Source organism: Onychostruthus taczanowskii, unplaced genomic scaffold, assembly GCF_017590055.1.
Source record: "Onychostruthus taczanowskii isolate IOZ18803 unplaced genomic scaffold, ASM1759005v1 scaffold18, whole genome shotgun sequence".
NCBI lineage: Eukaryota > Metazoa > Chordata > Aves > Passeriformes > Passeridae > Onychostruthus > Onychostruthus taczanowskii.
Genome location: NW_024499017.1, coordinates 4,769,129 through 4,786,887, shown reverse-complemented (window position 1 = coordinate 4,786,887; position 17,759 = coordinate 4,769,129). Strand labels below are relative to the sequence as shown.

The window sequence follows — 17,759 nt, the reverse complement described above, 5'->3', positions numbered from 1 at the left end:
GGCCATTCTCACATTTTGGATTATCCTGTGGAGTTACTGCCTGGTAGCTCTGTATTTGCACTGTTAATGTAAGACTGGGTGGCACTGCTCATCCTCCTTGGTTTCTCTCCCAAAGTTGTGTGTTTAGGGGTGTGAGCGTGCAGCAGTCATCTCTCCTAATTAGCAAGGTTTCCCACTCTATTTTCTGTGTTCTCAAGCACACCAAGATATTTCAGGCTATACTTTCACTGTGATGCCACAGTTGTACCATACCTTTTATCCATAGAGGCAAGGTCTGAATAATTTCCCATTCTCTGAGAGGGGAAGTTGACATACTAGTCACAGAGCAAGATCTAAAAATAATTACTTTTAAAAGAAAATTTTAGAGTTAAATAAACAGTTTCAGGTGTTGAATTATACCAGAGAATTGCACCAAGGTGACCTGTTAAAATTACATTCAGGTGGTATCAATTTAAAGAACAAAGACTTTAATAAGTCTGGAAAAAATATAGAAAATAGGTTGGAATACCCATAGTGTGTGGTGGAGATAGTGCTGAAACGTGGCCAGAGGTCTCCTGGCAGCACACTGTGCTGCTATAAAGACAATATTAGCTTTTCAGACTGGCAGGAGTTGCTGTGGGGGACTTGCCTCCTACAGTGAGGAAATTCCTTGAACGTGGCTCAGTCATTTCCCACCCAGCCTGTCCTGGCTGAAGACTGTGCTGAAGACTTAGGATGACTTTGCTCATTTGGCTTGAAGGGATGGTGGCTAAAATGAAGAGCCTGAGGGACATGAGGAAGGAGAGACAAACTCAGGGAAAAAGCTTCCCCTAAATGAGTATGGAGCGTATATATGGCAGAGTGTATATGGGAGTTGTGGAATGTGATTCAAGAATTGATTCTGTAAAAGAATTTTCACACTTATTCCTAACAAAATGTGCTACCCTTTTGATGTTTAAGCATTCTTTATCTTTTTAAATAGCTTGGTACTACCCCAAAATAACAGGCCCAAAGAGAGCAAAATCCTTCAAGCCTCCTGCTCGGCAGCATCTGTCACCGCAGCGAGGAGTCCGAGGAAGGCAGCTGTTCTGTGCGCTGCCTTTGGTGCAGGGGGCTGCTGTGGGGCCGTGCTGCAGGACCAGCGGTGTCTGAGCTCCGGGAGCCTGGTCCCGGTGCCGTGCTGCAGGAGGAGCGGTGTCAGGGCTCGGGGAGCTTTGTCCCGGTGCCGTGCTGCAGGAGGAGCGGTGTCAGGGCTCCGGAAGCTTTGTCCCGGTGCCATGCTGCAGGAGGAGCGGTGTCTGGCCTCGGGGGGCCTGGTCCCCGTGCCGTGCTGCAGGAGGAGCGGTGTCAGGGCTGGGGGGGCCTGGTCCCGGTGCCGTGCTGCAGGAGGAGCGGTGTCTGGGCTCGGGGGGCCTGGTCCCGGTGCCGGCGCTCCCCGGGCCGGCTGCGGTGCGGCCGCGCTCCCGCAGGGGCCGCTCCGAGCCCGGCCGCGCGGAACGCGCCCACAGCGAGAGCTGCAACACAGCTCCCCTTCCCAAATGTTTGTCTGTGACAGCCCGTCTGCTGACTCTGGAAGTAAAATCAAACTGGAAGCAATGCTGTGTCAAGTGCAATAACTCTCCTTCGGTTTGCTTTAAAGCTGTCAATTATTGTAAACCCACTTCTTGCCTCTGCAGAGGCTTTTATCCCTTGGAACTCCAGAAATGGTTCTCGTTTACATCCACATTTCATAAATGTCCTTCTGAATTAGCCTACTTTGGGCTAGTGAGAATGCAGTTTATTCCAAACTTAGAAGAAAGTAAGGCTCACAAATTTTGGTTTTATTTTTTTCACCACAATTTTTGCAGAGCCTCCTTTTGCCTTTTCACAGTGTGCCATGTGGTGTCTACAGCAGCCTAGCTCATGTCACAGTTATTCAGATAATACTCAATTACTTAAATTCCTAAGAATTTTAGCATTGGCAATCTTATATGGAAATACAATGCTGTGCAGTGTCACATAGAAAAGCATATAAATGTAAGAATGGATGAAAGTCCTACAAATGAGGGGTTTAGAAGCCCCTTTGACAGCATTAGAAACAACAGAAAAAGGATTTTCAGTGTAAGTCCTACTTCATTATTTTGAGCTGCTGATGAATAGAATAGTGAGTGGCCTTGAAAAGTACATTCTCTTAATGGAAAAGCATGAAAACGCTGGAATTTAATGAGCCTTGCCACATCTTCAGCTAGTGGGAAATGACTCTCTCCCTTTTGAGGCCTGGGTTCAACAGTCAGTGCATTGACCACAGAGGGGAAGCAGAGCCCTTGTCTTCCTTCTGCATGTGGGACTTGTCTCTCTGGTGAAGTCCTGTGACTTGGTTTGCCTTACTCACTGCTCTGCTGCTCTCCTGAGGCAGTGAACTCTGCTGTGGGGGTTCCACTGGGTCAGCTTCAGGGAGCTGGAAAGGAGAGCAGTGGAGAGTGGCCGTGGCCAGATTGTTTAGGTGCAGCCACAGCAGAAATAATGTCTCCATGGCTGAAGTAACTCTGTGATGTGGCACTGGGTGGGAGACCTGGGGTTGAATTTCCCAATTCCTTGGTCAGTGGTGATTAGGAACTTTATGCAGTGGAGGTGCTGGGTCTGCATCATTGCCTGGAAGCCAACTGCAGAATGTGAAGCTGCTTTCAGGCTTCAGCCCTTTTGGCAGCAGTATTGTGCTGTAAGAGGCATGGGCAAGGCAGAATATAGCTGTGAAGCAGTCCAAGGTTGAAGCAGTGGTAAGAGACATGGAAAATAAGCCCACTTGGATAGCTTAGTATTGTGAATGCCTGTCTTTTAGAAAGAGGAGACCACCTCCACCTAATTCCAGAGACAGACTGCCAAACTCCAGGCTAATCTAAATTTAAACAATTATCCTCTTACAATTTTAGTTTATTTTGGCAATGCTAACAAATTCTTAATAGCAAAGCAAGTCAGTCATTTCTAAGTAATTCTGAGAAGTCCCAGAGGAGAGGACTGTGCAGTAAAAGACAGCTGAAAGTTCAACAGATTCTGTTTTGTCACCCTCTGGCTCATTGTGCAGAGCCTCTGTGGCAGGATTTGCAAAGGACATGCAAACCTGTAGTGTTATGAGGTATTTTTTTTTATTCTTGTATCCCCCTTCCAGGCTGGCTTGGTGGTTGTCAAAAGATTCTGAGCATGGGTATGGTGAATCTGGCTGAAGCTGAACTTTAGAAGCCTCCTGGGAGTTTGGGATTTGCAAAATGAGGTGAAAGAATGATCCAGTGGTGACATAAACAGGCAGTGTGGATACAGCCTTCCCAGTGCTGGTTGGACTGACCAACCTGCAAGTGCTGGTGTGGCCTCTCATGCAGCTATTGCAGCTATGGAGAAAGTGTTTGAGCAATAAAACAAATGAACTACTGATTATCTTGGATTTCTTGGCTGTTATCTCCAGTAGTGCTACCAGGGAAGATCACCCATGCAGGCTGAACACTTTTACTTTATCTCACTGTGTTGTTCTTTGCTCACACTGTGATTGATTTTCTGGAGAAGGGAAAAACTGGTGTTATGTGCTGAGCAGGTTTAGGTCAATTAGCCTTCACACAGTTGGACTAGATGATTGTCATAGATCTCTTCAAACCAAATATTCTATTCTGACACCTGTAGGAAAAAAGTATTCTAATATAGCCATGAGCTATTTCTTTGTGTGTGCATATGCATGTATGCATGCAGCCATATATTTAATATGTAACTTAGAAAAAGCTATTATATATACTTCTTAAATTATAGAAATTAATTTAATGGCCTAAGGCAGTTCAAGACTAGAAGAGACTATTGGTTCACTTAATCCATTCCCTTCTTGGTCCAGGCCAGGAATTTGATTTCCCAAAAACCATGAGAAATAATATGTCTGATGAAGAATTTTCTCTGAAAAGGCAAGGAGTCTGATCTGAAGACATAGTTGTTGGCGTGGCTGTTGTTTAGAGATTTTTTTTTTTAATTTTGTTTTTGTTCTTACTACAGTTTCCTACCTGGAAACACCTAATACTCCTGATTATTTTACATAACCAGTCTGGAACAAGTTTCTCATTGCATGTACCAATCTCTGTGATTCCACAGAGCTCAATGCCTGCTTGTTTTCTGATTTCAGCTCTTCCAAAAGCAGTATGTTCATTCACTTAGTCTTTGCTGCTAAAAACATACATGTCTGCATTTATAAATAGAAATAATGTGTCCAAAATGGACCTAAAGGGCCTACTTCCTCCTGATTTTAAGAACAGCACAGTTACGTCAATTCCTAAAATTTATGGGTAACTGCTGCTTTGTAAAATCAAGACAGAGTAGAAGGAAGAAATTGTATTTTTAGCAAATACAAAGTATTAGTGAGACACAAACTGTTAAGCATGGTTCACAGTTCAGGCTGCTCTGTCTGTTGAGTGTTTAAGCTGTGGAATTTCATTATAGCCTTGGCTGCTTTTTATGTATTGTGATGGAGCAGTTGCTACACCACTGCCCTTTGCCCTACTGGACTGGAGCTGCCCTGCTGGGGGCCTGCAGCCCATCCTGCTCGTAACTGGGAGAGATTTCCTTCAGCTCAAGGAGCAAGAGTGTCTGAACTCTCCCCATGTTGCAACAAGCTTCGGTGCAGCGTGTGTGCAACTCTACCCTGACACCAAAAAGTCCTAAGTGAACCCAACTTCAATTTAATAAAACTCTAGAAGCAGAACAAGTTCAATAAATGTTTGTGCTAGATTTTGTATGGCTTTGAGGTAAACACTTGTGCTTTTTCCCTTTGCTACTTTTTGAAGAAGGTAGGTAAAAACTCTTGGTTCTCTTCTGAAAATGTCTTGGGAGAAGTGTGTTGAGGGCAGGAAAGGCAAGGGTGGTGTCCTCCTTGACAAGAGCACAGTCTCAAAGTGCACAGAGCTGAAAAAAGAGGCTCGGGAAGGATAATCTGGTTCAGCCAAGGGTCTAGGGATCATCAAGAAAGTCCATAGTGTTGGGACAGACCTAGACAGGGAAGCAAATGAGTGGGATGGATTTGCATGGGAAATGTCGGGTACAGGCTGAGCTGCAGTGCTTCTGTCTCGTGGTTAACTCATTACAGACAGGAAAGGAGAGGCAGGTTTTAGAAGTGACTCTCAATAAGTGGAATTAGACCCAAAGACTTTTTCAGGACACATTTTGTGACTTAGTATTTCCCAGGTCAGATGTGAAAGGCTAATGAGAAGGTCAGTATGCTCCCCCAGCTTGTCTGACATACATAAGTGATAACCTGGCAAATGTTACAGCTGATGAACAGAAACAGATGTGTTTATAAATGACCTGTGTTAATCTTAAAGTCGCCAGTCTGAAACTGAACCCAAAGAAGTGTGCATTGGGTTAAGGATAGAAAATTTATTTCTGGTTTTCTGCCAGTGATTTAGTCATTGGAGAATGGGTTTACACAGGCAAGAACAAAAGGAGACACTGAGCAGAACTCCTTACAGCCACCAGATGTGCAGAGTTTTGTAGGATTATGGTGCTATTACTACAGAACATAAGATGGTAGGCTTGCCAATATTGCAGAAAATGCATGAGTTGTAGACAAAAAGGAAACTATTTCAGTAATCAGTAGAAATGTGATTTAGCAAGTTCAGAGCTGGAAAGCCCATTGCAAATGTTCTGCTATATCTATGTTTGAAACCCCTTCCATATTAAATACAGATTCTAGAGTAGGCATTGTGGAGCAGTATTGACATAAGAACATAAAAATCTTCAGGGGATAGTTATTGAGGATTCTTAAAACAGAGCTTAAATTATTGCAGTGCTCAAAAGGAATGCCTGGCAGTCATTAAAGCTAGAGAATATTTTCAGCACTAGTGCTGGCAAGATGTTTAGGAAGATGTTTATGATCAGGACAGATCATACATCCCTGAAATAGATGCTGCTATCATGAGAGGGTTGCCAGGTGTTTGTAAAAACTGAAACACGAATATTTTGCAATTAGAGCCACTTTGTTTTGTGTTTTCTTTTGTTGGCTCTGGTGCAAGAATAATTGTGAAGGCAGTTAATGATTTCTAATGAGAATGAGTATTCTGAGGAGGAGATAAGGCATCTTTCCTTTTGGCATAAGTAAAAATAGTGCTGGCTCATCCAGGTGAGGATTGTCTATAGTAATTGACAGCTTCCTAAAGTGGAGTTATATCTGGGTGAGTGCAATTAAAAGATTATTTGGCAAATGCCATTTTAGAAAAAGTATATTTTCAGAATATCATAGTAAAAAAAGTCTGCTTAGAACAGGAAAGCAGTGAGTGTAAACAAACATGAAGTTGTAGAGGACATGAGAAGAAACCAGGTCATGGGCTCAGGTATTAGCTACTGGTCAGTTCTGTGAATTATGGACTTAAAGATGTTTTTAGAAGGACCTAGGTTGACCCCTTGCCTGATCCATAGAGGATTATGAAGTGTTTCATGTGTATGGAGCAGGATAAGATCCTTGGCCAGATGGTGTCTGATCCCAAGGGCAGGATAAGGGTCTACATCCCTGTTTCTCAAGCTTGCATCCCTATAGGATGCATACACCCTCTCTTCCTGCCTGGGCTGTGGAGAGGTAGCCTGTGGTAGAGGGTGGATGACAGACAGGAGCAGAAGCTGTTCAGGGAGGGTAGCGGGCTTTGGCAGACATGGGGCCACATCATCTCTTTAATTAAATTGCTGCAGTTGCACCTTGGAACCAACAGAGAAAATAGCCTAGGTTTCTAAATAAACCCCCTATGTGCTTATATACTGGGGTAATGGTTTTGCCTTTGACAGGTAATGCACTGAAACATGCCACTGGATTTATAATTTCAAGTGATACAAGGAAGCCTGGCCAGGAGTAGTGTTGACAGTGTAATTTGATTTTATTGGTATTGTTGGCACTTCATGTGTGGAACATTCTTTTCTGGTTTATTTTTTAATGAGAAACATTCTATCAGATTGTGAAAAGAACAAAGCCTAATTGAACACCCCCCCAATATTATAAAGAACAGAAAAGTAAAACACGTTAAACAGTACTTGACTTTTATGTGTAACACATTGTCTTCAAAAATCTGAGTCGTTTCCATCCATATAAACAAGTTATATAGTAGTAACAAAGTGCATGAAGCAAATTGCTAAATTTAACTAAGGTATTAAAATAAAAAGTACTTTAAAACAATACTTTAACACAGTTTTTTTGCCATGATTCTATCATGCATCAACACAAAGCAGATCCTGAGGCAACCTGTGCCTTTGACAGTCTTTCTGTATTATTATGTAAATAAATGGAAGTAATGATCAAACTTGTAAGAGGGTGAAAAACATCAAGACAAACCATCCATTTATAACAGAGTTGTATTAAAAAAAATAAAAATCAAAGTGCACTGCTGGTACATCTCATTTGAACCTATCTGGTATGTGAATAACAGAGGGGCATGATCCAGTCTCCAAAGGTTCCAAGGCTTTGTTTAAGCACCAAGGCAATAAAGAATGATGGCTGTTCTGTTCATAGCACTACTATGACTAGCTTGACAACGGAAAAATTGTACCAGAATATATACGTAAACATCTTTTGTATACTGAGGAGGCAAACACTCTTAAATTATCTGATGTGTACAGTACTGGTACTTAGTGTTTTGGTGCCAGTACCAGACTGGTCCAGTAATTAGCATTCAGATCTATTTCTAATTACAGATAAGGCATATAACAAAAAAGTAAATATTTGGTTATTGATATCTCATATGGTTCAGCAACCCAACCAGTCAGAGCTTATCTTGCCTATTTTAACAATCTTCAAACTCTTGTCTTCCATTTGTAGGTAGTACTGATCTTTGAAAAAGTAGGTATATCCTGTTAAAATAAATAAATAAACATGCTTAGATTATGGAGCACATAATTCTTGATCAAAGATTTTTTGTCTTTGTGATTTCATTAAGCTTTGTTAATTGAATGACTTATTTCCCAAAATATTCATGTGTGTTTGTATTATTAAAAAGATATATTTAAAAAATACATTAAAATTTCCATCCTGTAGAAGAGAGCTGTTGTTAAATGGAGCCTTATTAAGGTCACTACTTTGTGAGCCAGAGTTTTCTGGGATGAAATGTTTGCTGGCAAAATAGATGTTGAAAATGTGACTGAGTCAAGACTCATGTGACACCAGTGTTGCTTTCAGACATTAGTGCATATCTGTGCAAAGTTTAAGGCCCTTTAAAACCACGGGCCAGGATCTCAGCTGGAGTACATAGGAAATCAAGAAAAATTGCAACATAAAACCCATTCATGCCTGTGATGAGGGAGATTATCATACTTGAGTTCTGGTTGTGCTAGGGCAGGATGGTGCTGAAATGGTGCTGGGGCTGTGTGCTGGTGTGGAGGAACCTGGAGAGTGTCAAGGAGCTGGGAAATGTCCAAGCCACAAGGACTGGCTCGGTCATGCACCCTGGTGTTAGGACATCCTGTGCATCAGGCATTGGGTGGCTCCATTTGGCTCCTGCTCATGGACCACAAGAAATTAAAGTCTCCAATAAGTCTTGCAGCAAACAAATAAGAGAGTTTGTTAGTGATTTAAATCAGAATTACAGCTTACCACTGTCCCCAAGGCCCAGGACAGCATTGAGGTTATCTGGAACACCATTCCAAGAGTCAGCAATGAATTTAGGGGATGCAAGCTCCATTTTCTTCTTTTCTTCATTGTACCTGAAGGAAATGATATCTCTACATTACAAATCTGCATTTAATATTAAATTATAGTATAATTTTTCAGGGTGTCCTCAGCAAATGTGACTATATAAAACAAATAGAAATATAATAACTAGATTGTAACATGGTTTCTATTTCATTATAATTATTGCTGATTCCTTTAAAACTCTGTGAAATTTTACATCTTTCCTTCAAAAGTGAAATTCAGTATTGAAAATACACTTTCTAAGGAAAGTTCCTTCCAGAAACATAATTTGGATAGGAATCAGTGCTGAGCAGGAGGCATGGAGGTGTCCTGAGCATGGTGACATGCAATGTAGTTTGAACCAGGCTTCAAGTACATCATGTGAGGCCTCAATGACCCTTCAGGTGCTCAAGCACCTCTTCAGGAGCAGGAGACTTCAGAGAGTTTGTCTTTGACAGTACTGGAGGGAGAAAACCATTTATATTCCCAATTCTATATATCCATGTCCATAGGCATCTCAGGTTACTTTTCCCTCATTGCTCTATGGAACTACTTGGAATATATCCAAAGTTACACCAGTACTAATGAGCACTAGGTTGGTCCAAGTCAATTTAAATGATTAATTTACATTCCTTACTATTTTTTTTCTGGGCTATTTAAAGAAAATCTAATATCTTGCTGGGTAGCTTTAAAACTTCAGCTGTGGAATCTGAGCCAGCTCCTTTTCCCCTCCTTCAAAAAACTTTGCTCTGCTCAACAGTCTTGTTATAATAACACTAAAATAGCTTGTGGCTGGAATGAAGGAGAGAGAAGACTTCCAAAAAATCCATTTAAAGTAAGTGTGATAATGACACAGGAAGGACTATGGTATGTAAGTATTTTGATTCCACTGACAGAGTCCTTGTATAAAATGTAACAGCCACATACTTAAGGGTTATAGCGTCTGTTCAACAGAGATGCGTTTTTTTTCTGAAATATTTTTCAACTGCTTCCTTTCTTCTTTATACAGATAGAAATCACTTAATCCTATTTTGTTTCCTTAACTATAAATTATGCATTCTGCAGTGACTGAACTTGATAAGGTACTTTGATAGAAATACTGTCTGTGATTGGAGTGATGAATTACTTGGAGGCCCTGCAGTACAGTTAATCAAAACAATAGTTGGTACAGAGGAAACCAGCAGCTTTTTAACTCATAGTCTGTAGGTTTTAGTAGGAGTCTGAAGTGTTGCAAATGGCTGTATTAGAAGTACTTGGCTCTACAATATGACATTAAAGAATTAATAACATTCATTAAGTTTTTAGGTTTTTTTTTCTTTAGATAATGGAGAAGAGTACTGTCCTTAAAGTAATTGAAAATTATGATCAAATGGCAATTGTATGGAAAGAGTATTTTATTTACTTACAGGAATCCACAGCCATTAGGACAAAATAAAGTCATTCAGTTTAATCATAACATGAAATTATTGTTCACATAAAATGAACTCAGTTATACTGAGACCTGCTTTGATATCTTACACAGAACATCTTTCATAATGAACCCTTAAAAATTGGAGAATCTTTTAGATTTCTGGTGGTTATTTCTGATGTTTAACTTTCCTCTAAATTTTCAGTTAATGAGTGGGTCCACTTTCAGCCTGTTGTGTAATATCTGCATTCCTGAAGTGAAGTCCTGTTCCTGGAACAGGCCTCTGACAGTGACTGCAGGAGTCAGGGCCTCTCTTTTGTTCTGGTGCCATTTTGACAGCATCCAGGTAACTCACAAAGATCCTCCTCTGCTTTTTAAGATGGTCTTTTGTGCCAGATCTTCCTGGCAATTATGGTAATGAAATTCTATTAAATACAATTATACAATTAGTAGACTCTTCAGGTGTAGGATATTTATTTCTACCACAGTAATAGCCTTGAGACTTCTTAAGGACATTCTTTCTTAATCTAAGATGATTAGATAAGAGCATGGTAGCAGGTCACCTGAGTTTCACTGGAAACATGAAAAGGATTGAGAGACTGTCAAAATGAATTGAAGCTAAGATTTTTCTCAAAGTACTTACAGATACAATTGCGTCTTGTTCAAATTTCCTCAGTGCCAATTATATTAGTAGAGCAAAGGTGTAAGTGATGGTAGATCAGCTGCTGAAAGGATTTACAGTCAACCCCAGCATGTTTTGGTAGTCACACTACTTAGGCAATCTGGTCAGTCTTTGGATTCAAGTGATTGGAGCTCAGGGCATTTCTAAGGAATTCCTTGTAGAGTTTTCTCCCAGCATTTTTGAGCTGACAGCAAGGGCAGCTTGCCCCTCTTAAGAGCCAGGGACTGATGTGGGGCAGTGGCTGGTACATGGGGGCACAGGGATGAGTTAGTGGTGGGCAACCTGACAGACACTCCCAGATATCCTGTTCCATTGCTGTTTTTGAGGCTGTTATTTTCTCAAATATGTGCCAGCTTCCTGTTGCTATACTCAAGCACTTTCCTGCAGTCAGCACTGTCCTGGCAGCCCTTGTTTTGCATTCCCAGAGGATGTGCCCTGTGTTTGTGCCCTGCCTCCTGAAGCTCAGGGCGTATTCAGCCCTGGAGACAACTCAGCTAACAGCATCCCACCACCACTCAAAGCATCTTACTTCCAGTATCTGTCTCCAGCAAAGATGTATGTCCTCTTGTTCCTGCCCCAGTTGAAAGCTGCATCCACACGCTGCACATCAGGGGGCAGTCCCAGGCTGCTGAGTTTCTTTGGATAGCCCCTGTCCAAGTTGCTGGCTGAATAAACCCAGTACTCGTTTCCTAAGTAGGGGAGCAAAAAAAAAGCAAATAAAACCTGTTTATTAATCAGTAACAAAAGGGTATTTCTTCTTTTTTGCTTTGCCATGTGACTTTATTGTACTAGCTGTACCATTAGTCTATCTATTATTTTGCCATCTGTGAATACAATCCAAGTGGACAGTGATTACCACTGCTTTTGCTACTGAAGTGCTCCTTGCCTCAGAAAAAGACAGCCCCTCATTTCTCTTGCTTCCTCCCTTCTTAGCTGATGCCCCTTTGAGACAGACACTGCCTTGGTAAATTGGAGTTATATGCTAAACCACGTCGTTTATACAGGAAATTTTTTGTATGATAAAAATTGTCTGAAACCTGGCAGGGGCACATGATGTTCAAATGCAGCAGCTCATTTTCACCCTTTACTTATTTTGTTGGCCAGTTTTATTGAGTGATTAATAGGAGTTTTTGCTCAGAGTTCCTGTTGTCCTTTGTCACAGAACATTATCTAATGTCTCTCCAGATATGTATTAGTGGACTATGTAGTAGTGTTCTGTGTTCTCTACATGGAATTATAATTTGCTTAGTAAATAGCCTCACTGAATTATCTGAAAGCCATGGAAAGATTTATTCATGAAAGGACACTTCTTTGATCCTGTGCTACTGGGAAAGTAGGTAAGTAAAGTATTAATGTGAGAAAAATGTAAAGTGTAGCATTTGAGATTCTTAGAAGTTACTGATTCACTATTCAGGAGCAAATGGTGGGACTAACTGTAAGTATTTTAAGACAGTTGTGTTATTTTCAAACCAGTCTTTGTTTTTTGATAGTTCTTATTATTTTTTTTTAAAGCAGGTTAGCTATGTTTCCCTGGAATTTATAAGAAAAGGAGAGGCGTAGATGTGATAGGATTATATACAATAAACACAATATTTGATGTGCTTTGGTTTGCCTGACTAATTTTAGGGTTTTTTTCCCCCATTTATGTAAACTAAAGCAAATAGCCTCTGAGCCATGTGGAATAGATTATCATTACTTTTTTCCCTCCTGTACAGAAAATGTACAGCAGCTTTTGCCATATGGTTTTTACATGACTGGAGATGTTTAGTCATGTTTTTAGTAGATACGGGAGCCTAGGTTTTGCTGGCTCAGTTCTTCATGTTGAAAACAGTCTCACAGCTCTGCTCATTTGGCCACTACAGCTGAACCATATGTGACAGACAGAGCAGAGCTTCCTGTCCTCCTCCTCTCCCATGGAGGCAGTTTGCCTGTATCCTCTGCCTGATGAGCCACCAAGGAAGATGCTTGGAAGCCAAAGGGGAAGTCAGTCTTTGGCAAAAGACAAGGACACAAGGAGGGGCATGAGGAGAAAAAAGAAAGTGTAGTTTTCTCAAGCAACATGTGCTGAGATAATAGCTTAAAATGGAAGGAAACAAGAAAAACAGAGCAGGGACTGAGGAAAGAGAGCTCCCACTGTTGTTGTTGCTTTGCATTTGAAATAATGATTCTTGTTTGGTTTTGCTTATTGTTGAATGTCTCTTTCTAGGTGCTTATAGTTCTCATTTTGTTGTACTAGAGGCTGAATGCTGTTCTGAGTCTTTCAGATCCAGCTTTTTTTCTAAAATCCTCAACTTGTGAATAGAGAGATCTGTCACCCCACCTGTCAGCTCTGTTGGCTCTTGGACAGGCTGTTCCATGTCCCAGGTACATTATGCAAATGGATACTTACATTTTGAAACTTAAAACACATACATGTAAAAAAATATAGCTTTTAAAACCAATACCTGAGAAAAACACAGCCTTCTCGTCCTGAGGGGCCTCATAGACAGCATCAATTTTCTCTGGCAGATCAGGCCAGAATGTAGCAACAAGAAGAGGACCTGTGGGTTTTCCTCGGGGGTTTATAGTCCTCCACATGAATCTGAGCAGAACAGAAAATTGTACAAGATTTACAATGAACTAATTCAGCAGCACATCTGTTTCTCATCACTTCTGGCACAGCCACGTGAGCACGCACGCACACACACATGCGCACACTCGTAACTTCTCTCCACTGACTGAAAAGCAAATTCATTTCTTTGGAGTCTATGCTGCTAGAGGAGCTGCACCATAAGCTGCATGCTGGACTGCAGGTGAAATTGCTGTGCTGATTGTTCCTGTTGTTTTTTTGCATCGGGGCAAAATTTATCCTGTGCTTTGAGTACACAAATAAAGTGCTTTGAGCATACAAATAAACTCATTTACGCAGCATTTAAATTGTTAGAGCCCTCCTGGTGCTGTGGATGGAGCAGATGGATGAGCATTTAACAAAAGCAGAATTTTGCATTCCATGAACTGCTCTTGCAATTACTATTGTAGTGACTAAAAGTTCAAATTTAATAGCAGTATATCATAGTGCTTGGAAGGGAGTTTGGCTGTAAAAGAAACTGCTAGCACTAAAAATGTTCATTAGAGAAATGCAAAGGGTAATTTATTGGCTATTTTATGTATAAGTAGGATGATAATTTGATTTAAGCTTTAAAAAGCTCTAATTATCTTTAAATGGCAAAGCTTTGTGCTGAGGGCTTGTGGTATTTAAATTGACACTGCTATTTCAGCCTCCACAGAACGAAGAACTTTTTTCCCCAACAGAACAAAAGTTTTGACTTGGTCATAAAATGAAAAATCAGCAGGCTGGTGGAATTGCTCTTGCACCAAGCTGTAGTCATTAAATTCTGAGGTCAAACTGCTTTTGCCATTAATATGTTTCTGAAGCTCAAGGTGCTGCTGGCATTTTAATTTTTTGTAGAATATAAATTGTTATTACCCATTCCTGCCTAGAATAATTATACCTTTGAGAAGTCCGGGATATTAAACTGCATTTTTTTGTCTAAAATTTGGAGGAGCAGTCCTAAATTAATTTAACAAATTGCTGGTTTTTTATCAACAATGAAGATGGTAATATGTTATCCTATCCATGTTTTGCATACATAGATGTATTTTTAGCATGTACAGAAACATCTCTGAACATAACTCATAATTTTCATTTACAAAAAAAGATGCAAAGAATAAACCATCTGGCTAATTACTCCTCTTGAAAGTGTTAAAACACATGTGACATGTTGTAATAGGTAATACTGTTCATTTCATGCATGTCTTTTTAGACAGAAAAGAAGATCCAATATGATGTGGAACAGAAATTCATATAGAAAATCTTTATAACACAGCTTTCATAAAAGCAGTTCCTTTAAAAATCCAAGTTACAGAATTCTCAGTCAAGTTTCGACCTGATTTATGGCTGAATCAGCTCCAGTAATTGCTATCTGCATGAATTTCAAACTTTCCAGAGCCAATGGAGACTTAACACCAGGTTTTTAATAAACCACACATTTCAAGGGACTTGTTAAATTGGTGAGGTTTTCTTTTGGAAAGGGAAACTTTGTCAAAGATGAATTTTATTTTGTTTTTGAATTGGGTAGAAGGTATTTCAATTTCTACACATCTTACTGAGGAAATGGTGAAATTAATTATTTGGCTTTCTCATTTCAGTTTGAACACAATAAAATGTTTAAACTCATCCATAATAAATCTTAATATTACATTTATGGACAGATTTAATAATATAGTAGTAGTCACAGTAGGTACTTTACATAATATTTTAACATAATCTATATTTGCAATGATGATGTTTTTTATATAGAGTTATTAAAAGTGGATCTTTTTTAGTGTCCTGATAAATTTCAAAGTGTGAACTTTTATTCACTCTCAGAATAAAACCATCTGTGGAAATGCTGTTCTTGAGCATTCTGTGCCCAACAGAAAAGCTCAACTGTTTTCTATGGCTAACAGCCATAATTCCTGTAATTCCCATTTCCTGGTAATTTCCTTTCCTTGATTTGAGGTGGGGAGGGAAAATACTTTTTTTTTTTTGGAAAGAATTAATCATATCTGACCTCCTTTTTGCTATTTACTCTCTTTGGCATGTGACAGTTGGATTCTATGGTAGTTTTCATGAATCATGGAAGTCACACGACACATGACAGACAGTTGTTTCTTGAATTCCAAAAGTGAGTCACAATGCTGTTTGCCTGATACTTGGAAAGCTGCAAGACTGACAGGCAAAGCCATTCCAGAGCAAAACAATTCAACAGTTGTCTGCTTTTGCTGCGTGCTGAAAGAAGACTGAGCCAGTCTGAACAGATTGTTTTGGTATTTGCATAGTTCTTAGACCAACTGTATCTAAATGCAAAATACTCCTCTTTTGTTGGGATTATATAGAATATTGGATCACTCTGCTGGTTTAGGAGCAGATTTTACTTTGCTCCTGTGTGTGACTTTTGGCTTGCAAGGGCAGAAGCAAGGTGGAGGTCTGGCTGAAGACCCAGGGCCACGAGTGAGCAGAAGAGGAGCAGGAGCTGGGAATGGTGTGGAACTTGGTAGGGGTTTTACTGCTGTGAAAATGTTTTTCCTTTGAAGGCTCTGAGCTCAGGTGAATACTTCAGCACTCTGATGACTAAACTAGCAAAACTGGGCACTGTTTTTGGCAAACTTGGTGTGGGGCCGTGGGGCCAGCCCTGTGAGGCTTTGTGTGAGACTGGTCTGTTGGTACTATGGGGCCATTTGGTGCAAGGAAAGAAAGTTCCTTGCCAGCAGGGATCACTGGAGTCTTAGCCTGCTGCTGACAGGACAAAAAGAAAGAGAAAGAATACAAAAGGTATCAGGGTGATCCCCACAGACCAGATCGAAGCTTCTTACAAGCAGATGGTTTAAACTCCGTTTCTGCATTGCTAAAACACAAAGCCTGTGAAAAAGATTAAGTCCAACCTCAAACCTAAAGCACCATTGTGCTGGGTATCATATAGATTTATCTAGAAGGAAATACATGGAATCATGGTATCTACCCTTAAAAATCAACTAAGTAACCCTGGGGGTATTTTGTTTCTAAAAGCTGGTGAGTAGAGTTAAACCATTCAGCATAGTAATAAATGCTTCCTATATCTAGCTGCAAGTTTGAATCTGGAGTAGATGGCTGGACTCAGGTATATCACCAGGAGATACAAATAATATTTAAATTGCTATTTTGTGAGGGGAACTTGTTTGTTAGTTCCTGTTTCCTTTCAAATTTCAACTGACAACTGGCAAGAAGCAATGAACAGGTGAGTTGCAACACTTCCCTTAGCTTGAGATGTTTGAGTATGTTTCTATATGTTAGGAGACAGTGTTTGATTTTGGCACTCATTGAATGTGTGTGGACCCAGATCTTCAGTGGTGTTGTGAGAATGTTCAAGGTAGCTGAGGATAATTGATTCCAAACTTGGCACTGATTTATGACAGGGAAGAAAGGAGCTTTAGTGTCTCTCACAATGGTGCTGCCAAGTCCCATACTCCTTAGGAGATGCTCTTCATTGCTGAGCAGTTGGGTAATACAGGCCCTGGCAAAGGCAGGGGGAGCTGCAGCTGAGCTGCCACCTCATTTTATGAGGAATGTCTCTGCTTTTGCATCCAAAATGCCTTTGGTGCCTTCTGTCTTGGAGGCTTTGCACACATGTAGCCTATCCCAATCACCAGTGTCCTTGATGTGCTACAGCAACCATGAGCCACATAATGCTGTTATTTAATGACTTTGGACTCAGCCTGAATTAAACCATTTCCATTTCCCTTTGGAGTTGATCAGGACACTTCCCAGTCTCTGAACACACAAAACAAAGGGTGGATGTTGTGCCTGATAACAAATTTCTAGATTTTGGCGAATAGGTCTCACAGATTCCTTCACTTGAGGTTCTCCTGGTAAGCAATTTATCTCACTTACCTATCTTTGAAGAAAAACGTTTCTCCTCTAATTTGTGCGACTCCATCAAACACGATTTCATGCTTGCAGAGCTCTGGAGTGACAGGTCCGAGGGTTGGATGTGGGCCTGGTCCTGGTCCTGGTCCTGGCCCCACATCAGGTGACACCTCTGTGATGGTGAGCAGAGACATTCTGTTACACAGCAATGAAGGGTTACATGGAGAACAAGAGCTGCATGGCTTCTAAAGTGGTAATCATTTGGAGAGAGTTCTTGAAGGAGGAAAAGCTGATAATAAAATCTCTTCAGAAGAAGCGTGGTGGAGCAAAGCTGAGGAAGCCTTGACTTCCACTCCTGCCTTTATCCTCTGTGTGGCCTCATTTGAGACATGGTGCCTGTGTGTGTCTGTCTGGGTTGACCTGCCTGTTTAACCTGAGAGATAATTAGAAGTGACTACATTGGGTTCAGAAGTGAACATTACAATTTTTATTTTGCTGGCTTCTAAAAAGAAGATAAAAATTTCAAAGTCCTTGTACTTGGAATTATGTACAGCTCTGCTGGGAAAGATGTCAAAGTGGATTTCTGTATTTTAAAGAAGTGACAATATCTGGCAAG

General features: G+C 40.5%; 1 protein-coding gene across 1 annotated transcript in view; it reads right to left on the bottom strand.

The window, feature by feature from the left end:
* Positions 1–6,826: 6,826 nt before the first annotated feature.
* Positions 6,827–17,759, bottom strand: part of MMP2 (matrix metallopeptidase 2) — a 29,370-nt gene continuing 18,437 nt past the window's right edge. The window contains exons 9-13 of the mRNA XM_041400840.1: positions 17,168–17,315; positions 13,164–13,300; positions 11,249–11,408; positions 8,552–8,661; positions 6,827–7,812 (exon numbers count right to left, since the gene is read on the bottom strand). Coding sequence (XP_041256774.1) covers positions 7,709–7,812; positions 8,552–8,661; positions 11,249–11,408; positions 13,164–13,300; positions 17,168–17,315 — 659 coding nt within the window. The 3' untranslated portion in view covers positions 6,827–7,708. The remainder of the gene's footprint in view (positions 7,813–8,551; positions 8,662–11,248; positions 11,409–13,163; positions 13,301–17,167; positions 17,316–17,759) is intronic.